The sequence below is a fragment of the Nicotiana tabacum genome, chromosome 22 (genome assembly GCF_000715075.1).
Source record: "Nicotiana tabacum cultivar K326 chromosome 22, ASM71507v2, whole genome shotgun sequence".
Taxonomy (NCBI): Eukaryota; Viridiplantae; Streptophyta; class Magnoliopsida; order Solanales; family Solanaceae; genus Nicotiana; species Nicotiana tabacum.
In genome coordinates this window covers 9,425,200-9,448,563 of record NC_134101.1, presented here as the reverse complement: position 1 = coordinate 9,448,563, position 23,364 = coordinate 9,425,200, and the positions used below count along the sequence as shown (strand labels likewise).

Sequence of the window (23,364 nt, the reverse complement as noted above, 5' to 3'; positions counted from 1 at the left end):
CAATGAGACATTGTCCCATATTGGAAGAGGAAAAGAGTTTTGGTGGGTATATATATAATTGCTCTTCTTGTAACTCTTAAAGAGTTAAGAAGAAAGCAAGCCTCGCGCCGTCGTCGTCGTCGCTCGCTCTGCTTCGGCTTCGGCTTCGAATTTGGTCAAATGATTAATTGATTATTTTTTTGGACCAAATTTATTTGTTAATAGTAAATATTAACGTAAGATTATCCGTATTTATAACGGATATGTTTCAATCCGTGTATTGACCACCACCTGCAATAGCAGCCGCCTAATGCTCTTCCCACCATGGCCAAGTGCTTGCTCCACAAACAAGCTAGTGCATGCTCCACAATGGAGGGTGGAGGGTCGTTCATCTTCAAAGCTGACTGCTATAAATATGTGCAGTAGCTGTTGAAGAAAGAAACAACACAAAAAAAACTGAAAACGAAAACGCTCAACTTTGGCTATACATTGCACTCCTTCCTCTCAGCATTTCCATACGATTTTCTGAGTTTCTACTCCTTTGTTCTGCATTGTTTTAACTTCAAACAAAGCAACTGTAAGTGTGATTTGCTACCGAACTTTGTGTTCGCTGAAACACTGGGGTTTGAAGTACTGCTACACCAGTGTGTGATTCGTTCTATCCTGGGAGGAAATAATCCATAACCTTGGGTACTAGGAGGGGATTAAATTCCTTAAGGAAACACTGTGAATTCAGTGGGCTCGAATTAATTACTGTTTCATTACGATAACTTATATTTTACAGAATTATTATTTATAAATACAGAAATATTGGCGGGACTAACAATCTTAAGGAATTTAACATTTATTTCTGTATTTGTGTTATTCTTATTATTCTGCAAACTAAAACCTTAGCGGTTTTGTGTACTCCCGTTTTGGAGAGTAAAGCCTTCGTGGCGTTTTGTTGGAGATTAAAATCTACGTGATTTTTACTCCAGTTGGAAAACGTTTATTAAACGTTTGTTTGTATCATTCTTTTACAGAAAAAATGATGACTAAAAGCAAAAACCAAGTTGTTCCGACGGTGACTGCCAACGCATCGACAAACTGAACAACGGCAGAAAAACCCAAAAACGTTTCCGGGATTGATTTCAAGCGCTGGCAACAAAAGATGTTCTTCTACTTAACTACGTTATGTCTACAGAAGTTCATCAAGGAAGATGTTCCTGATCTGCCAGATAAAACTCCAGAGAATGAATGCTTTATCGTGATTGAAGCGTGGAAGCATTCTGATTTTTTATGCAAGAATTATATTCTTAGCAGACTGAATGATAATCTGTATAATGTATACAGTAGCGTGGAGACGTCAAAAGAATTGTGGAATGCGATTGAAAAGAAATATAAAATTGAAGATGCCGGAATGAAGAAATCCGTTGCCGCAAAATTTTTGGACTACAAAATGGTAGATAGCAAGTCTGTTATTACCCAAGTTCAGGAATTGCAAGTGATTATTCATGATCTACTTGCTGAAGGTCTTGTCATCAATGAAGCATTCCAAGTAGCAGCAATGATTGAGAAGTTGTCTCCGTTGTGGAAGGACTTCAAAAATTATTTGAAACACAAACGAAAGGAAATGTCCCTTGAAGATCTCATTGTTCGGTTGAGAATTGAAGAGGACAATAAAGTTGCTGAAAGGAGAGGCCGTGAAAATTCAACAATAATGGGAGCAAATATTGTTGAAGATAACAAAAGGAGGAAGAAGGCTTCTGGTCCGAAATACAATCCAAGCAAGAAGCGGTTCAGTGAAAATTGCTACAACTGTGGAAAAATCGGACACAAATCTACGGAGTGTCGTGCTCCGAAGAAAGACAAGAAAAGGGGTCAAGCAAACATGGTAGTAAAGCATGATGATGTTGATAACTTGTGTGTCATGCTTTCTGAATGTAACTTGGTGGGGAATCCTAAACTGTGGTGGTTTGATTCAGGAGCCACTCGCCATGTTTGTGCAGTTAGAGAAGCTTTTGCTACTTATGCTTCTGCTGGACCCGGAGAGAGAGTTTATATGAGAAATGCTTCAACAGCAAAAGTTGAAGGATATAGGAAGATATTTCTGAAAATGACTTCTAGCAAGGTCATGACTTTGAACAATGTCCTTCATGTTCCCGAAATGAGAAAGAATTTAGTCTTTACTGGACTTCTTGTTAAGCACGATTTTAAGTGCATTTTTGTGTCCAACAAGGTTGTCATAAGTAAGAATAAAATATTTGTAGGAAAAGGTTACCTCACCGAGGGCCTTTTCAATCTAAATGTAATGGTTGTGAAAAACAATAATAATATTTCAGCTTCCTTTTACTTACTTGAGTCAAATAATTTATGGCATGTACGTTTGGGTCATGTCAATTATAAAACCTTGCGGAAAATGATTAACTTGGAAGTACTGACTAAGTTTGAATGCGAAAAATTAAAATGTCAAACATGTGTAGAATCTAAGTATGTTAAACATCCTTATAAGTCAGTTGAAAGGAATTCAAATCCTTTAGACTTAATTCACACAGATATTTGTGACATGAAGTCAATACCATCTCGCGGTGGAAAGAAGTATTTCATAACTTTTATTGACGATGGTACTCGATATTGCTATGTTTACTTACTGAATAGTAAAGATGAAGCAATAGACGCATTCAGACAATACAAAAATGAAGTTGAAACGCAACTTAACAAGAAAGTAAAAATGATAAGAAGTGATAGGGGTGGTGAATATGAATCTCCTTTTGAAGAAATATGTTTAGAATATGGAATTATTCATCAAACAACAGCCCCTTACACGCCCCAATCTAATGGGATTGAGGAAAAAAAGAATCGCACATTAAAGGAGATGATGAACGCATTGTTGATAAGTTCTGGTTTGCCACAGAACTTGTGGGGGGAAGCCATTCTTACGGCTAATCGAATATTAAATCGAGTGCCCCATAGCAAAACACAATCCATTCCATATGAAAAATGAAAAGGAAGGAAACCCAACTTGAATTATTTTAAAGTATGGGGGTGTTTGGCAAAAGTACAAGTTCCTAAACCCAAAAGGGTAAAGATAGGACTGAAAACCGTTGATTGTGTTTTCATAGGATATGCGACAAATAGTAAAGCATATCGATTTCTGGTTCATAAATCAGAAAATCCCGACATTCATAATAATACGGTTATAGAATCAGATAATGCTGAGTTTTTTGAAAAAATATATCCGTATAAAAAGGAATGTGAGTCATTTGGTGAAGGATCTAAATGACCTCGGGAAGAAACAAAAGAAAATATATGTAATCAGGAGGATCCAAGACGTAGTAAACGTCAAAGAACGTCTACTTCATTTGGACCAGATTTTGTGACTTTTTTATTGGAGAATGAGCCTCAAACATTTAAAGAAGCTATGACTTCTTCCGAATCATTGTTTTGGAAAGAGGCAGTCAATAGTGAAATAGAATCCATATTGAACAACCATACATGGGAATTGGTTGATCTTCCTCCTGGAAATAAACCTTTGGGTTCTAAATGGATTTTTAAGAGAAAAATCAAAGATGATGTCACTATTGATAAATTCAAGGCAAGGCTCGTAGTCAAAGGGTATAGACAACGAGAAGGTCTAGACTACTTTGATACATACTCTCCAGTTATAAGAATTACGTCCATACGGATGTTAGTAGCATTAGCTGCAGTGTATGGTCTTGAAATTCATCAAATGGATGTTAAGACGGCCTTCTTAAATGGAGAGTTAGAGGAAGAAATTTACATGGAACAACCTGAAGGGTTTGTGGTTCCAGGTAAAGAAAAGAATGTATGTAGACTTGTTAAGTCTCTTTACGGACTAAAACAAGCACCCAAACAATGACATGCGAAATTTGACCAAACAATGTTGTCAAATGGTTTTAAGATAAATGAATGTGATAAATGAGTGTACATTAAAAATGTTCCAAATCACATAGTCATTGTTTGCCTATATGTGGATGATATGCTGCTAATGAGTAATGACATTGCCAATATAAATGCTACTAAGCGTATGCTCAATAGCAAGTTTGATATGAAAGACTTGGGAGTTGCTGATTTAATTCTGGGAATTAAGATCCATAAGACTCCTCAAGGTCTGGCATTGTCACAATCTCATTATATTAAGACAGTACTTGAAAAATTCAAGCACTTGAGCTTTAAAGTTGCAAAGACTCCAATTGACGTAAATCTTGCATTAGCAAAGAATAAAGGCCAAAGCATATCACAATTAGATTATGCTCGTGTGTTGGGATGCTTAATGTATATCATGAATTGTACACGACTAGATATAGCTTGTGCTATAAGTAAACTGAGTCGATATACGAGCAATCCAGGCCAATCTCATTGGATGGCAATGAAACGAGTTTTGGGATATTTAGAACATACCCAGAACTTTGACTTGCACTACAGTAAATTTCCTGCGGTGATTGAGGGATACTGTGATGCAAATTGGATCACCGGTTCAACTGATTCTAAGTCCACGAGTGGATATGTATTCACTATTGGTGGAGGAGCGGTATCTTGAAAGTCGTCCAAACAAACATGTATTGCCCGCTCTACAATGGAGGCTGAATTCATAGCCTTAGATAAAGCCGGTGAAGAAGCTGAATGGCTCCGGAATTTCTTGGAAGATATTCCATTTTGGCCCAAACCGTTGGCACCAATATGCATACATTGTGATAGTCAAGCGGCAATTGGAAGGGCTGGGAGCGTTATGTATAACGGTAAATCTCGTCATATACGACGAAGACATAAAACTGTTAGGCAATTACTCTCTAGAGGAATTATCACGATTGACTATGTAAAGTCAAGTGATAATGTGTCGGATCCACTTACAAAAGGCCTAACTAGAGAGGTAGTTGAGAAATCATCAAGGGGAATGGGGCTATGGCCGAGAACAAGTCATTGTGGTGGTAACTCTACCTAGAAGACTGGAGATCCCAAGATCTAGGTTCAAGGAGATCAAACAAAGTCATTAATGACGGTTCAACATTGTCAAATAAAATTTTAGTCCGTTCTCGTGATGAGACAATGTTCAGTACCAAGGATAAAATATTAAGGCTTTTTAATGATTTCTAAATTTGATACGGGGTATATTAAATAGTGTATCTACAGGATGACACATTTGGGAATCACCTATGTAAGTGTGGAGTATTAGCCGCTCCAAGGAGAACTTTGTAAGGCCAGTTCTCTATGCACTTATGAAATCAAGCGGTGTTCATGGCTGAAACGAACACAACAATGAGAGCCAAAGACGGTTAAGGGTCGGTTGTATGACTTATGGTTGTCTAGGTATATATCAAAGTTCGACGGTTCAAAGATATCAAATCTACCAATTGATCGAGTATATCCGACATAAGTTCACTACGGAAAGTTTAAAGGGAAACCTACTTATCCAGATGCGATTAATCCTTGCTTGCAAATCACACAGTTTTTCCATGCATACTTCCGTGATATAGCCATTCCCCATTCATGTGGGGGATTTTTGAGGTTTTTGTTATTTAAGATGAAATAGTCTTAAAATGAGGGTGAATGGGAAATGGAGGAAAAATGAAATTTTTGAGTAAAATTTTAAGTTTTCCCCTCTTGACAATGAGACATTGTCCCATATTGGAAGAGAAAAAGAGTTTTGGTGGGTATATATATAATTGCTCTTCTTGTAGCTCTTAAAGTGTTAAGAAGAAAGCAAGCCTCGCGCCGTCGTCGTCGTCGCTCGCTCGGCTCGGCTTCGGCTTCGGCTTCGGCTTCGGATTTGGTCAAATGATTAATTGATTATTTTTTTGGACCAAATATATTTGTTAATAGTAAATATTAACGTAAGATTATCCGCATTTGTAACGAATATGTTCCAATTCGTGTATTGACCACCACCTGCAATAGCAGCCGCCTAATGCTCTTCCCACCATGGCCAAGTGCTTGCTCCACAAACAAGCTAGTGCATGCTCCACAATGGAGGGTGGAGGGTCGTTCATCTTCAAAGCTGACTGCTATAAATATGTGCAGTAGCTGTTGAAGAAAGAAACAACACAAAAAAAACTAAAAACGAAAACGCTCAACTTTGGCTATACATTGCACTCCTTCCTCTCACCATTTCCATACGATTTTCTGAGTTTCTACTCCTTTGTTCTACATTGTTTTAACTTCAAACAAAGCAACTGTAAGTGTGATTTGCTACCGAACTTTGTGTTCGCTGAAACACTGGGGTTTGAAGTATCGCTACACCAGTGTGTGATTCGTTCTATCCTGGGAGAAAATAATCCATAACCTTGGGTATTAGGAGGGGATTAAATTCCTTAAGGAAACACTGTGAATTCAGTGGGCTCGAATTAATTACTGTTTCATTACGATAACTTATATTTTACAGAATTATTATTTACAAATACAGCAATATTGGCGGGACTAACATAAACTGCAGTGCATGTATTTACAGCAAGAAAATGAACATCTTGCGGTTAGAAAAAATGAAGGGAAAACATGAAGGTAGAAGGATCGTCTTTCTCTTTATTATATCGAACTTCTTAAGGTGGTAAGGTGTTGCTTGCCAGTTTTAACAAAGAATAATGCATAAAACTGTCGGTGGATTAACTCTATCATAGCCTTTATATAAGTTTTTATTTTATTTTAAAAATTCCGAGAAAAATCACACAGAAAATATAAATCGCATTAGATAAGTCCGGTGCAACGAGTTCTGACTGAGGGAGGGAATCGATTCCAGATCTCTGATGTGAAATCATTCACCTAATCAACTCAGTCTATCCTTGTGGGGCCTTTATATAGTTATAATAATATCTACTAGTATTAGATTGAAAAAATAATACTCCACTATACAATACAATACAAGTGATTCCATATCTGACTCTACTTAAAAAGTAATACGAAGTAAACATCAATTTGAGAAAGAAGTAAAGTCTTAGAATCTCATTGCCATAATTGCAAACTTATTTATAAGCCAAACTGTGATAAAAGCTAGAGTTACTCAAATTAAAGTGGCAGAAAGATCGATATATTTCCCTAGTGAAATGGGGTCGTCCTCCAGATTAAAAGTCGTTTGGATTGGCTTATTTTAAGTGTATTTAAGCCAAAATAACTTTTAAGTCACTTTATAGTGATTGGATAAAATTAAAAAGTGCTTTTAAGAATTATTATTTTTAGCTAAAATGACAAAAATAAGTCAAAAACTAAAATTTCTAGCTTATGACTTATACTTAAAAGTCACTTAAAATAAGCTCAACCAAGTGGCTCTAATCTTGTTTTGTCAAATATATTGTCTCAAACTTCTTTCAGATATGTTATCAATGTCACCTCCACTAATCATCATATCATCACCTAATTATTTATGGACCCTCACTTGTGAGCTTTTGCATCTATACCCGGTTTTGGGGTCACAATTAAATCTATACCCACTTTGCAAAAAAATTTATAAGTGTACCCATTTAACGATCAATTTCAGACTTATCGGGTCTAAAATTAAAAAACATTAGTCTGAAGTGAAAAAATTACATTTCAAATGCACTTAAGGCCAAATAGGCCTAAAGTGCAATCAATGGTTTCATGCATTTAAGGCTAATAAGTCTGACGTGAAAAATTGCACTTCAGATGCACATAAGGCAAAAAAGTCTGAAGTGCAACAAACGTTTTCATTCACTTAAGGCAAATAAGTCTGAAGTGAAAATTTGCACTTCAAATGCACATAAGGCCAAATAGGTCTGAAGTGTAACTAATGGTTTCATGCACGTAAGGCCAATAAGTCTGAAGTGAAAAATTGCACTTCAGATGCACTTAAGGCCAAAAGGTCTGAAGTGCAACAAACGTTTTGCTACACTTAAGGCCAATAAGTCTGAAGTGAAAAATTGCACTTCAAATGCACTTAGGGCCAAAAGGTTCGAAGTGCAACAAACGTTTTGCTACACTTAAGGCCAATAAGTTTGAAGTGAAAAATTGCACTTCAGATGCACTTAAGGCCAAAAGGTCTGAAGTGCAACAAACGTTTTGCTGAAGTGCAACAAACGTTTTGCTGCACTTAAAGCCAATAAGTATGAAGTGAAAAATTGTACTTCAGATGCACTTAAGGCCAAAAGGTCTGAAGTGCAACCAACGTTTTTATGCACTTAAGGCCAAATAGACCTGAAGTGCAAATTGCCTAGAAACAGAAATTTGTTCTTCGAATTATAACAATCTAATATACGATTTAATACCTAAATCTACTCCAAATGAGCTTAAATTTGAAACATAACTTCCAAATATCATCAGGAACAAACCCAATCATCAATTTGTCAAAACAACAATAAATCTAATGAACCCATTTTACAATTAAGAAAAAACCTAAGCAATAGCAAAAAATAAAGCATCATAGCAACTCACCATTGTAAAACATTATAAACTACATTAAAATATGTTTACAACCATCATATAAAATTGTTGTCACCCGAAGAAGAAGAAGAAGAAGAAGGAGGAGGAGGAGGAGGAGGAGGAGGAAGAGGAGAAAGAGGCCTAAAGTTGTTTAAAAAGTGGGTACAAGTTAAAAAAAATTTAAAAAGTGGGTATAAGTTAAATAGAAAAATTTTTACAGCTTTTTTGTCCTACTTTATAAATATCACTATTATATATATATATATATATATATATATATATATATATATATATATATATATATATATATATATATATATATATATATATATATATATATATATATATATATATATATATATATATATATATATATATATATATATATATATATATATATATATATATATATATATATATATATATCTAATAACAAGTTACAATAAATAACTACAGATACTCAGCTCCTCCTTAAGCCTATTCAGAAAATTACTTCACTACCATTGAAGGAAGAAAAACACATCTACATTAAGATGGAGGAAAATCACATAAAAGGGTGTTTGAGCCACACAAACTAAGTTGCTCGGAATGGGATACGAGTGTCCGATACGGTTGTGGATCTAGAGGTTGGATCCTTTCATGATCTAAATTTTGAGACAGATTCAGGTACGGATATGAGTGTAGGGATTTGGCTAAAGATAGTCCAAATATCTAAAATTAGAGTTATAAAATATGTCTACTTTCTCGGACCCCACGCATAGCGAGAGCTTAATGCACCGATGTAGTTTCCATTTTGTTCAATGAATTTCCCCCCGTGAAAATGACAAGGGGAGATGATAATAGTGTTATTACAACGTCCAAGATCTTACGATTAAGATGTCTAAAGATTTTTCTTTTCTCCAGCTAATTTTTTGGACCCCTTTTGCAATTTGCTAGACCCCATGTTTTACTTTTTGCCCTTAAATACTCAGTTAAGTAAGTTCATTTGCTTTAATTTATTGTTTTTCATGGGTTCTACAAACAAGAAGAACAAACATGTGCCATGTTCAGCATGTAAGTTTCTTCGTAGACGCTGCACTCAGGATTGCATTTTCTTGCCTCACTTTCCTTCTGCTGAACCACAAAAATTTATTGCTGTTCATCGCATTTTTGGTGCTAGCAACATCAGCTAAATATTACAAGTACGTAATTCATAAGTTTTAACTTTTTCTTTTAATGGATGTCTACTGCATCGTACCAGCACAAACACCGGATAACTCTACCAACCAAGGGTTAGTAAAAAATGAGAAGAAATCACCAAGCATTTTTTGTATGTTTGGATTTGTACCATAATTAGGGGTGTGCAAAGAAAACCAACAAACTGCATCAAACAGATAATACGAGTCAACCGGAAAAAAAATCCGATTGTGGTTAGGTTTGATTTGATTTAATTTTTTATCATAATGCAGCGCCAAGAGTGCTTAAGTATAAAAGAACTAGACTTTTTGAACTTTATATTAAGCTAGCGTTTAGACATAGATTTGATTGAAACTTGAAAAGTTTTTCTAAAGTTGTGTTGAAAAATAAATTTTGAAAGTTGAAGTTGTGTTTAGACATGCATTTTATTTGAAGAAAAATTAAAGTTTCGTGAGTGGAAGAAAAACTTTCACCCAAACATTTTTGGGAACTTGAAATTTTTTGAAACTTTTTTTCTCGAAACATGATCATATTTCACAAACAAACAATGTTTTTAATTTTTTTTATAAAAAATGAAGCCAAATATACGGCCAAACGGAAGCTAATCTATAATATTATTAGAGTTTAAGTTCTAAACATTAACGGTGAGAAAGAATATTTAATCAACCAGGTCACTTAAAAGACTAATTATCTATAACAAGTGAAACTAGTTACCGGAAAAAAAAAAAAAAAGCAGACAACATAATATAATAGGCTAAATATTGCATCTATAAACGGCAAGTGTATCCAAGTTAAATCCATATGAGTGCTAGTTATAATGACACTCAAGAAATGAACCTTTTCTGCTTTGTCTATTCAATATTGGCATTCATTTATAGCAGGAGATACCAGTGGATAATAGAGAAGATGCAGTGATTAGCATGGTTTATGAAGCTACAGCAAGACTCAGAGATCCAGTATATGGCTGTGTGGGCATCATTTCTGCCCTCCAGAAACATGTTTTTCACTTACAATCCGAGTTAAACGAAGCTTTAGCTGAAGTAATGTCTCTCAGAACCCAGGTATCCGATGCTTTATCCTTACCCTCTCTGCTTGAAGGTTCTCCATTCACCCCCGAGAACCATGAGTTTCTCCATTTCCAGAAACCGAGTGAGCAAAATGCATATGCTAATGCCTCGGACGCCTTGCTTCTACTTCCAGAAGCTGCAGATCACTATTGTCTCCAAGAAACTGAAGTTCTTCATCCACTGCCTTACTTGGACATATTGTTTTCTAGTATGGACAACAATAGACTGTCAATATTTGCCTTTCATTCAACACCTTGGGATTTAGTAAAGGCAATGTTCCAAAGCTGCAGATATACTAGTTTCTTCCTACTTTGAACCTCGGAATGAAAAACGATTTTAAGTAACATACACTAACAACATAAAAGTTGTTTACACTATCAGTGCAATTTAATAGGAGAATTAACAGATCATAGCAAGTTCTCACTCTATTTTCCACGTTACCATACCTCTGCTTAATATGAAGAGTTATATATTGTAGCAGGTCAATTTTGCCTGATGTTGAAACTATATATACACAATCAGTGCATAAAATCTAAGCTTTTCAGAACAAACTTTATAAAGCTGGTCAGTAGAGCAGGTCAATAACCCACGAACTGCAGCTGATTCGTGAAATTATGCACTATCCGTACTGCACGAAACTGAAATCAATTAACTGTCTGATGACAATTTCCAACAAAATGAAACTATGAAAGAAAGGTCTCCACAAAGTGCTTGTAAAAGACCTAGACACTCAAGTCGAATAAGACCTTCCAACACGATCGTAGTCAGTATCATTAACTGAGGTTATCATGGAGAGAACACACATTCAAAAGAAAATGCATATAGTCACTACGGCACACAGTTCAACTAACACCTGTATGATGACAATTTCCCACAAAATTAAACTATGACGAAAGCCCTGGCATTCTAGTAAAAAAAAACTTGTAAAATCTCATTGGCCTACTTTTTATATAAATAACATTGGTTATTGTCGAAATACCAAAAATTCAAAATCATTGATATAGCATCAGTATCTAGTTACAACTTCAAAAATATATGAGAGGCTAACAACTTCAGAGTAGGAGGCTTTGAAGGAATTGCAACGGTTAGAACTACTTTCTAAGCCTATGTTATAAGAGAAGAGTTTAGTAATACAACCTTCAAATTACAAGGTAAAATCAGGGACAATTGTCAACAGCTGAGATATTCACCCTCCGCTAAGAAAATGAAGGGCTTACATTGGTTGAAAGGTAAAAGTTTAGTGAAGTTATAATTATGTGAGAAGTTGAGGGTCAAAGAGAGGATGATCAGAGACCAATGTGATTTAGTGACCGTGTAAAAGATCCTCAGCTTCCAGTTCCACCCCTAACCGATGTTTCATTGAAGCTTGACTACTCACTGGTACTCTGATTTTCTTTTGTAATTCCACAAACCTCTGAATATCAAAATTATACTTCTTGATCAGCTTCCTCTGCCTTGAGAGGAAGAGCCTCTTCAACACATCTTGGTATGACGGGTCTCTAGAAGTAACAAGGAAATAAGCATAACCTACTACTATCCCAGTAGTAGTTGTGAAAAAAGCAATTGGTTCCATCACATCCCAAGAGAATTCCCAGAACGTTAGACGGAAGAAGAGACCAACTTGCAAGAGGCCAGCTCCTAACCCAGTCCATAAAATGCGACGCACCTGCTTATGTGCAAGCTCATCAATTTTATCCATCTTCTCCTGCAGAATCTTTAGTTCATCTATCGTGGGGTCATCATTGGGTAGAAGTGCTAGGGGAACTGCCTTTCTAATTTCATCCACTACCTGAAAACAAAAAAGAAGAAAATGAAATTGGAGATTTCCATAGTGATAAAGCTTTTAAGAGGGCTGGCTAGAAATGGACATTTATTAAGAAATGTCTCTCAAATCCATATTCAGAAACCACCAAGTATGCATTTAAAGCTCACACATTTTTTACTTTATCAGGTAATTAAATTAAGCAATAAATTTGTGATCAAAGAAGCAAAGTTGAAATCTTTCATGATTTTCTACTTCTCCCTCACTCATAAAATTAGAAAAGAAGTAATTGCATGCTGTTATGCATATTCAGAAAAATAAGTAATTCAAACATGACATGTCCCTGCAAAACTAGGCATCTTTACACCACCAACTAATGGACTGAGAATCGAAAAGATTATGGGTACTATGAGACAATGTCCACAATAAGGTGGCTCAAGAATGCCCAAACTAAGGAGAGTTTTGTTAGGATAGGGAACCCGGGTAGTGAGGAATATAGCCAAACAACGGTATAATGACAATAACAAAGACAATGGAAGTTGATAACAACGACAATTAAAGTAGATAAAGAAGACACAAATTTAACGTGGTTCGGTCAAAGTGACCTACGTCCACAAGCGGAGAGGAGCAATTTACTATAACAATAAGAGTACAAAAGAGAGTACAAAATTAGAGTAAACACTCTAATTAATCCCAAATACCCTAAGAGAATAACCTCACAAGATCACTCCAAAGAAAGGGTTCACACAAGTGCTTCCCAACACTAACTCTCATACAAAACACTCTTAATAAAGGAAGAAAGGAAGAAACAAGAATTGAAGACAAGTCTTGTTGGTGTGTCTAAAATGAACTAATGACCTTCCCTTTTATAGGCAAAAAAGTCTTGGCCTCTTAGGTGTAAAAGAAGAGATACAACTTGTGCAAATGATGTCCAACACACAATGCAATATTTTTGGGTCCCAAAGAATATTGCCAACAAAGTCTACACTTTGCAAAGATGCTTATGCTTATGTGAGATGGACTCTATTAGCCAAAATATTGGCCATAATTACAAGTTTGCTCTCCACAATTCTAATAATCTTGCTTACTGAAAGCTTATTCAATAAGTTTCAGCACGCAACCAGCATATCAAACATCATAAATCTCCAATCACCACCACCAACCCCCTGCCAGACTGCCCCTCACCTTTCTTTGTGTCTCATGAATTCTCAAATCAAAAGCAGGAATTCACACTGGTTGACGAAATTTTGACCCGCTACAAAATATGACTGATATAAGGAAACCATGCTTAATCGGAACACACTAACAGATACAACCTCACATCATGTGATTGACACCATTTTCCCAAATTAGTAATGCCATTTTCCAGATGTAATTAACATTCATTAACCGTTTAACAGCTAACTCCTAGGATATAGGCCTTTATTAGAAGCACATAATGAAGGCAGGCAGTAAAAGCAGAACAATTGAGCAAAGCCAGAGAAACTCTGTTGTTTTTCATGTTGGTTGTTGATAATTAGCAGATGCCAATGGTTGTATGTTTTGTTTCTTTACCCCTTATATGTTACAGTTTCTCCTCACAACACCCAACCTCATTCCCCAATCCCAAAAGGGAAACAAATATTTCATCCCCCGCTTCAGAAGCCAATGAAACCTTACGCCAAATCAATAATTCCTCAAAGATCTCTCCTTGTTCATGTGATTTCTTTAGATATTACAGCTAGACAATCTAATTCTTACATGCTAATCGTCAATCGAACAACAACAACAACAACAACAAGAATATTCCAATTAATATTAGAGGCCAATGAAACCAAACGCCACATCAATATTCCCCAAAGATCTATCCTTTTTCATGATTTCTTCAGATATTACAATTAGACAATGTAAATCTTACACAATAATCATCAATCAAACACCATTTTACACTACCCCCACATCACAAAACAACATAAAAAAATAAAATAGAAGAGAAAAAAAGTTTACCTTATCAGGATGAAGGTAAACTTTATCTCTGAAGACCAAAATGACACCAGCCTCGTCAAGTACTCTAGCAAAACCAACCGCCTCATCACGCGTTTTAGCCACACCCATTTTTTCACAAGCTTTTAACAGCTCACTGTATCCAATAACCTCCGTATTTTCCATCCCTAATTTCCACTTCAGCTCCTCAACATTCACCAATCTCATCAGCCTCTTAGCTTCCTCGTGCGTAATAAAATCCCCATTATTCATATTATTCTTGTTTTCCCCATTCCCTGTTGAAGCTGAGCTGAAATAGTACCCACCCATCATTCGGGTCGACCCGCAAAAACACCCGGATCGATAATCCATAACCGGAATGGGAAATGTTCTTGTCCCATGGCTGATAGACGCTGATGTAACAGTACGTTTCAATAAATTACACGAAGTTCTCCACATTTTTCTAATACAAAAATTAAAATCGAGAATAATATGAAAGTGATATATATTTCAAGAGCTGATCTTGGTATTTTGAGCCATGATAGGCGATGAAATATTTTGGAAAGAAGAGAACTGTTTATAAATACGAGAATGACGGTCGGTTGGTAACTGTTGAAACAGAGTTACAAAAGCCACCAATGAGAGAGAGAAGTGGGGATTTTTATGTGCCGGCCTAGTTTTTTTTATAGGAAGAAGAAAGAGGGGAGCGAAAATCGGAGTAGGGTTGGGTTTTGAGGCACGTATTTGACACGGTCACACACGGTAGTGTGTCTTTTTGGAATGTGGGGTCTTGAAGCTTTGGTAAAAATTTAATCCGGTTGAATTCATAAAATTTAAATTTTAAATTTATTTTTACATTTAAAGAGAATTTGATTTGATGGAAAAGAAAATATAAAAGATTGCTTTTAACTCGTGGTAAAAATTATTTATATTAAATAACTGTAAAAGTGCATAAAATTTATCTATTTTTTTTTATATATATACATACAAAAAATATATTTTTTAACTATTATTTTAAGAACGACTAAATAATATTATTTGCTCAAAATATAACCCGAGTTAATCATCATACCAAACTTTGTATTATATGATTAATTAGTTTCGGTATCAAATTTATGTAGTACTAATACTACTCGACATATATGACTTGTTAAAATACATCGAGATTTGACTTTGTGAGTTTGTAATTAGCTATTCCCTTTATTGTAATTTATGTGATGGAGATCGAATTTCGAAAGTCAAATTCAGACATAAAATCTTTAAGTTTTTTGAAACAAAATTTATATATTTGGAAACTACGTAACAAGTATTATAAGTTACAATAATTAACGACTCAAAATATCTAAAAATATTTAAAATAATTACGGCCAAAGAAAAATACGTTTGATTTTTGAAATCGGAACTTAGCCACGTAAAAGAGGATGATTGGTGTCAAGGAGGAGAAAGAGAGACGACCCTCCTTATTTTATTAATAAACTAAATAATTACTCGATCATGAAGAATCCAATAGCAAACATGCAGGAATAAGACAATGCTAATAGACTTGATTTAATTAAGTTTGCTTTTATATAAAATAAAATAAAATAAGAATCTTATTGTCTGGATAGTTGGCATGCCTTTCCTTGATATGTCTTTGTTGACCAGAAATGGGAGAAAACATACTGACCAAAGTCCCTTTGTGATATTTTTTAAGAGTTTAAGTTACAATAATGTCAGCGTAAAAATATCCATGTGATCGTATTATTTAAAAGATAATTGAGTGTAACCAATTATCTAGAAAAAATGTGTGTTGATTGAAACAAGTGTATGAAGTAAAAAAGAAAACTATTTTTTCTACTTTTTTGGAATGTGTTTTTCTTTACAAATATATTTGTGTAACCAACCACCGAAAAAAGATGTAATCACGAAACGGGGTTTTCACTTTCCTCGTGGGTGCTTGGTTGGTCTATGACTATATGTTAAGTTGTTAACAATTTGCTTGGCTAAGCATGTCAATTTTGACTTTCTTCTATGACACGTCTTTTGAGTGTCATCTTCATATTATGTTGCATAACCTGAAAAAAATTGGCATGTGAAGCTTAGATAAGTAATCAGACTGATTTTAGCTCACATTTACACATTATTAGTAGAAGAAAAAAACTATTTTCTGCGTTCATGTTTTGATTTAGTCCATTAATAAAGTCAAAGATACGAAATTTTCTGGTCTCTTATTTTTGGTTGAACATTAAAGTTAAAACTCTTGAGATTCCACGATGTTACCGGGCCTTCGGTGGGGATTCTGGGTGTCACGACCCAATTTCCCCTCCGTGTGACATCGTGACGGCACCTATTATCTACAACTAGGTAAACCTAGCATTTTGCGGAATAATGAAATAAAAATATAAATTTAACCAACTAATTCAAAAACACACAAGAAATCCCAAAACCCGGAACATCATGAATCACAAACTACAGAAGGGAAAAAAAAAATCTAGTGTCTCTATACATCAGAATCTAACAAGGAAAAATACAGCAGAGAAAGAGTAGAAGGGGACTCCGAGGTCTGCGTACGCGGCAGATATACCTTAAAGTCTCCAAAGCTGTCCCGGCTCACTGATAGTGCAGCTGATAAGGTGTACCTGGATCTACACACGAAAAATATGTGCAGAGAGTACCCAGTAAGTGCCAAGCCTAACCTCCGTCGAGTAGTGACGAGATCAGGTCAGGGCCCTACTGATAAATATATAATAAAACAATATAGAGTGTAATACCGCAATAAAAATAAAGGCTGAAATTTAACAACAATGAAATCATAGAAGGTAACAACTCAGTACACAGAAATACAACAGGGGATCTCCCGAGATACCGTCTCGTAGTCCCAAACGTAAATGTGCAGGGGGATCTCCCGAAATACCGTTCCGTAGTCCCAAAGTAAATGTGAACGTAGTTCCCAAGTAAATATACAAGACAGGAGAATCTCCCGGAATACCGTTCCGTAGACCCAAAGTAAATATGTAGTACAGGGGGATCTCCCGAAATACCGTTTCGTAGTCCCAAAGTAAATATGCATCGCGAATGATAGAAATACAACTACATCACGAAATTCTTACAATTTAGACTAAGTACTAGTCATGGAAGAAGCAGGAAATTCACTAAGCATGCTGCACATAATTCACATAAACAATTAAGACACGTAGACATGTTGTATTAGACTAAACATGATAGCTACACATATTGGAATAACTCAATTAAGAATGAGAATAGATTAGTACTCATTTAAAATGGTATAACTCAAAATAACAGGAAAACATGTTGCTGCTCGGTAAGAAAATTGGATTTTACTACAACTAGTATGTGTACGTACTCGTCACCTCACGTACCCGGCGCTCACATAGCACAATAATTCCATATCTTAAGGGGATTTTTCCCACACAAAGTTAGGCAAGCCACATACCTTGAATCAAGCTCAACCAATCGGTCATAATGCCTTTCCCACGAATATCGGACTCCGAATGTCCCAAATCTAGCCAAAAGCAATTACATATCTCAACAATAATAGACTCATCTAATTAACGAAATTAATATTTTAACGAAAATTTCAAAATTAACTCAAAATCGCCCGTGGGACCCACGTTTCGGAACCCAACAAAAGTTACAGAATATGAACGCCCATCCAACCATACAAATTTTACCAAATTCTGACATCACTCGAACCTCAAATCTTCAATTAAAGTCTATGAAGATTTCTACCATTTTCAACCCAATCTTTACCCATTTGAACTTAACAATCTTTCCACAACCTTATTGGTATGTATACATAATACTCTTACACCCAAGAATCATACTATTAATCACCCATCTTTACTCCAAACCCGAAATTGAAGAATTGAGGAAAGAAATTCTTACCTCTTTGAAGCCCTAGCAAGATCCTTGTGAAATCTTCAAACCTTGAACAAGAAATTGATGGATAAATGACTAAGTCTTCACTCTCTCTCTCTCTAAAATGCTCTCACCTCTCTCTAAAATATCAGATGAAACCCTTCAAAATGACCCCCAATAGTGTTTTATAAGAATGGGGTCGGGTTTATAAAACCTGAAAAATGAAGCTCCGGAACAGATTTTTCGGTCGCATATGCGACCGCATATCGGTCTCATAATCGGTGTCCAATACTGGCAAATATCTGTCTGTGTATGCGGTCACTATGCGGCCTGCATACCTGTTTTGCGATCGCATAGTGACCGCAGAACAGTTATGCGGTCGCATAGTCGACCGCAAATTTCATCCAAACTGGCCCTCTTCTGCGACCATTATGCGGCCCGTAGAGTGATTATGCGGTCGCATAATGGACCGCAGAAACAAGTTTTTCTGCCAAAAATTTTTCTTTACTTCTTGGTGCATTGTTCAACCCAAAAAGTCCGAGCCGCGGCTCGCTCCTTTGTACTAATTGATGTACCTCGATACCACAAAACCTTAATTTCCTTAGCGAAAATTCGCCGGGTCACTACACATACGTCAACATCTGGTCAACCTTTTCAACTAAATTTCGAAACCTTGGAACTAGGTGTTCCAAATTATTCAAAAACTCACCGGACCCGAACCAATTACTCCCGGCAAGTCACATAACAAATACAAAGCATAAATTGAGCAGTAAATGAGGAAATGAGGTTATAATACTCAAAACGACCGGCCGAATCGTTACAGTGAGTTCAGAATTGAGATGAAACAGACGAGAGTAAAGGAAAATATTGAAGTTGGTACAAGGTAGATGCCAATACTAGTATCAACAGATGATGGGAACCCTCCACCATTGATCAAATATCTCGGATTCGAGCGTTGGAAATGAGAAAATAACTGATAGGAAGCGATTTCCCCTTTAATGCGTTTTTACCCAATGCAAATGCAGATGGTAAGAGCCAAAAAGAAAAAGAAGATGCACATTACTATAATCTCTCTGATTCTCTTTCTCATATTCTTTTCCGGCATTTTGTTTTGGTTCAAGAAAATTAATAGTACTAAGCAATAGATGGCAGGAGAATCTATTAAAGAAAAGTGCATGGTTAAGTTTAAAGCCTGCATTTAGACAACAGGATTAGCTTTATCCAAAGGCATTATCAGAGATTAGAAAAGAAAGGAATCCAAACAAATACGCATATTGCAGTCTTTTTACAGTTCCACAAGATGTTGCACCGCCAAGGTTTCGAGTACCGAGATTCAGCAGCTTTGCATGAATACAGAGGCCGAACTGAGGGGAAAAAAAGAAATTTATTTATATATGGCGTTCATATTGATTTAATAAATACCTCTCATATGTCTTTCTTTAACCTGTCACCAAGTAACTATAGATACATATTCTTCCATCAATTTTATTACCTAAAAGCTAATAAATTTACTGTAAACATCTAATGTAATAAGTTTTATCGCTGAAAGAAATTGTCTGGTTTTGGATTTACAAGTAGCGCAGGGCCTTTTCCAGCAAAATTGGTGTAAACACCAACTTGAGTTCCCTTTAAAGCTATTTCATAAGCACCTTGTGTATATCGCTTAAATTGGCCCTTGAAAGTGTAATCCTTAAAAATCTAACATTATAATCAGTAAGCAATTCCACTTCAAAGCTAACAATAACATTACTGATTATATCACAAAACTGCTAATTAAAAAAGAAGCCCCTCCGTAATTAATTACCAACTCTGTATAACGATACTCTAGAAATGTCAGCTTATAGTACATCTTTTCAATTGTTTTGTTAAATCAGCAACTCAATAAAGAAGTAGAAGTACAAAGAGCCTAGAAATGACTATACTACTTTATGTACAGACAGATAAATGTAAGCTATAGCCCTCATAAGCAGACCCAAACGGACACAAACTATCGAGAAAGTTTAATAGTGGCTTTGTCTTGCCTTTGTCTTTTAATCAAACCCACTATTAAAGCCTAGCAGGTAAATCTTCTTTACCTGAAGCACAATAAGAAATAATGTAAAAATGCGCCCTTCCCCCCTTTATATTCCTTCCCCTAATCTTTTTTCTTTTGTTCAAAAGAAAGTATAAGCGAGGAAACATTATCTTTTGCCCAAGACCAATATAACAGTTCATTCCCTCAATGAATATGGGACACTCAAGACTCCCCAGCACGTCTAGAGTTGGATGTCTAGAGCGTGGGCGACATAAAAACGGAGGTCCAACAATGGGTAAACCAAAAATAGGGACGAGTCTTGCTCTAATACCGTGTAAACTATAAAGAAGATGGATTTCAAGTCTAACTCAATCTCAAATTCCTCATGAGTCAAGGACGGTCCAAGATCATACAAAGAGACAACTTTTCATTTCTTTAACTAATGTGTGACACTCTAACAACATTGAAACTACTTTTTAGATTACAAGCCTTGCATCGAGGTAAAAAGTTACTTTTTTCCAAAAATTTCGCTTCCAACAGTATATGCACGATTTTTTTTTATAATATATAACATACAACTTTAGAAAAAAAATGGGGCCCCCAAGCCATTGCTTTAGTTGCCTTATGGTTCAGCCGCCCGGGTGTCTTCTTCAAAATTTCAAGTATTTCAACAAGACAAAAGTAATCGTTATTTTGAAGCAGTGCAATGCTATTTCGATACCGTTATATCAACTTATCAAATTCTTGAGCCAAGTTTTATTATTCTAACATTATATTATATTTTTTCATTGAAAATTTGTCATTATTGATATTCTTACTTCCAAAGTATATATTCTTGTTTTAGTTATTATTAGATTTTATTCAATTTAAATATGTCAACTAGAAAATATGAATCCGGTTAACACATAATAGTTATTGTGATATTGATGGTTTAGATTTATTTTTCGAATTAAAGTGTTATGAGAAATAATAAAAGTAGAAGATAATGATCTAATCGAAATACTCAATCAAATAAAAAGACTTAATTTTTTTCCAAATACATATATTGCTTATAGACTAATGTTAACAGTTCCTGTAATTGTTGCCTCAGCCGAAAGAAGTTTTTCAAAACTAAAATTAATAAAATCTTATCTAAGATCAACAATGTGAGAGATTGAATGGATTAACTATATTATCAATTGAAAAGGAATTATTAGAACAAATCAATTATAAGATAATAATTAATGATTTTGCATCTAAAAAAGCTAGAAAAGTAGTTTTAAATTAAAATATATATGACGATCTTTTTTTTTTTTTGCCTTTGACATAAAGGAGCCAAGAGAATTATGACATCCTAGCTGTTTACTACTATTTCAAAAGAATTATAGGAGGGTGCTCAAAGATGGAGAAACATAACAGATAGGAACTACAACTGATGTTTAACCGTCCTATATGATTGAATGTTAACAGTGATGTAACAAACTCTACCTAAATGCAACAAGCTAAATTTTCCATAGTCCATCCAAGCCTTCCTCAGACCTTGTATTACTTCATCTTCAAGGCAAAATCAAGCTTGATATAAGCTCAAGTACACGGGCAAAAGATTAAATCATAAGTGAAAAAGGGATGAGAAACAACTAGTTACGCGGAGGCAACGAAAGCTTATACAGGAATCTCTTACAAGACTTGGCCAACTTAACCAGCTCCTTTGCATTTTCAATCTTAGAGTGCTCAACTAAGCCATCAACAACTCTCTGCATATTATCTCTATTAACAATTACTTGTAATTCAATAGATTTCTTGCACAAGCACAGTCCAAATTCGAACTTTTTCGTGTCACAAGCCAAAGGAATAAGCATATTAAACGTTGCATAGTCGGGGAGGCATCCATTTTGTAGCATCTTCTGGTACCGCATTTTAGCCTCCTCCACATTCCCCTCATCGACATACATCTAACCTCATTAACTTTAACCAAACTTCGTAATCTAATATTATAACTGCAAATATCAGGAAGAATATTTCTCTTTTCCATCACAACCCACAAATTTTCAGCTTCAGAATTACTTTTACTTTCATAAAGTGTGCTTAACAAGGTATTACAAGTCACAGTATCCGGCTTAATCCCATGCTCTTCAATCTCATCCATCAAAAGCACAGCAGAATCGAAAGAACCAGCCTTACACAACGCCTTAATCGCAAGGTTATAAGACAGTAAATTAGACTCAATCGACAATTTCGCGGGCATTTCACGAAACAACCCGCCAATTTCATCATATCTCTCTGACCTAACGCATGAATCCAAAAGGGCATTGAAGGAAAGGATAGTCCGTGGACACTTTAGTTGAGGCATTTCGTCGAACAGTTTACGTGCGTGATGATACATTTTCGCTTTCCCGTAGACAAAAATGAGGCGGGCGACAAAGGCCTCGTTACGAATATCTGGGTACTGTTTTTGATGCTCGATAATTTCTTCTATGCCGGAGAGGTGGTTGGCTTTTGCAAGGCGGTGAACGGCGAGTTCATAATGGATACGTCCTTCGCTTCGGAAGCTAGGGTGCTGTGATGATTCTTTCAAGAACTTTACAATTGCTCGGGGTGTGTGATTGGTGTATTTTGAAGAGGTAATGGGGGGTTTTAGCGGTTGCCGTGGTGTTGTTTACGGCGAGAATACCTCTCAGACGGCGGACAGCTGAAAAACTGGACATTTGATTTTGGCGCTGAGTAGCAATTTAAAAATGAACTTCAATTTTTTATTTATCTCGATCTTCAACAATCAGATAAGTCAGATGACTAAGACCCGTTTGGATTAGCGGATAGTAAATAGCTGATTAGTTTGAAGTGCGTTTTTTTCTTTTAAAATAATAAAACTGATTTTTAAAATAAATATTTACGTGTTTGGATAGAAGTGATGAAACGGATAATAAACAGTTGATATGTTCGATAAAAAAATATTGATAAGCAACTTGAATTTTTTTCAAAAGATTATAAATTAAAAAATTCTAAAAGAAAAGGAATTAACAACGAATATGAAATGAAGAGAAAGTCAAGAAATTTATTTTGTGAAAAGTATTTTATGAATTAGAAAATATTATTAAGGACCCGCACATAGCGGGGGCTTAATGCACCAGGCTGCCTTTTTTTATTAAACTAGTAAAAATATTGGTCAAACTAAAAGTGCTTATAAGCTAAAAAGCCACCAACTT

General features: G+C 35.5%; 1 protein-coding gene and 1 pseudogene across 1 annotated transcript; both read right to left on the bottom strand.

The window, feature by feature from the left end:
• Positions 1 to 11,553: 11,553 nt before the first annotated feature.
• Positions 11,554 to 14,952, bottom strand: LOC107771072 (calcium uniporter protein 6, mitochondrial). Its single transcript, XM_016590396.2, has 2 exons — positions 14,335 to 14,952; positions 11,554 to 12,375 (listed from the first exon to the last, which is right to left on the bottom strand). The coding sequence occupies exons 1-2, from the start codon at positions 14,767 to 14,769 to the stop codon at positions 11,890 to 11,892; spliced, it is 921 nt and encodes a 306-aa protein (XP_016445882.1). The 5' UTR covers positions 14,770 to 14,952; the 3' UTR covers positions 11,554 to 11,889.
• Positions 14,953 to 21,464: 6,512 nt separating this feature from the next.
• On the bottom strand, positions 21,465 to 22,814 carry LOC107771078 (small ribosomal subunit protein mL103 (rPPR7)-like; annotated as a pseudogene).
• Positions 22,815 to 23,364: the final 550 nt, after the last annotated feature.

Coding starts and splice junctions, on each gene's coding strand:
- LOC107771072 (XM_016590396.2), bottom strand. CDS start 14,769: ATGTGGAGAACTTCGTGTAATTTATTGAAACGTACTGTTACATCAGCG. Junction 12,376..14,334: donor TTTACCTTCATCCTGATAAG/GTAAACTTTTTT, acceptor TTTTGTTTTCAG/GTAGTGGATGAAATTAGAAA.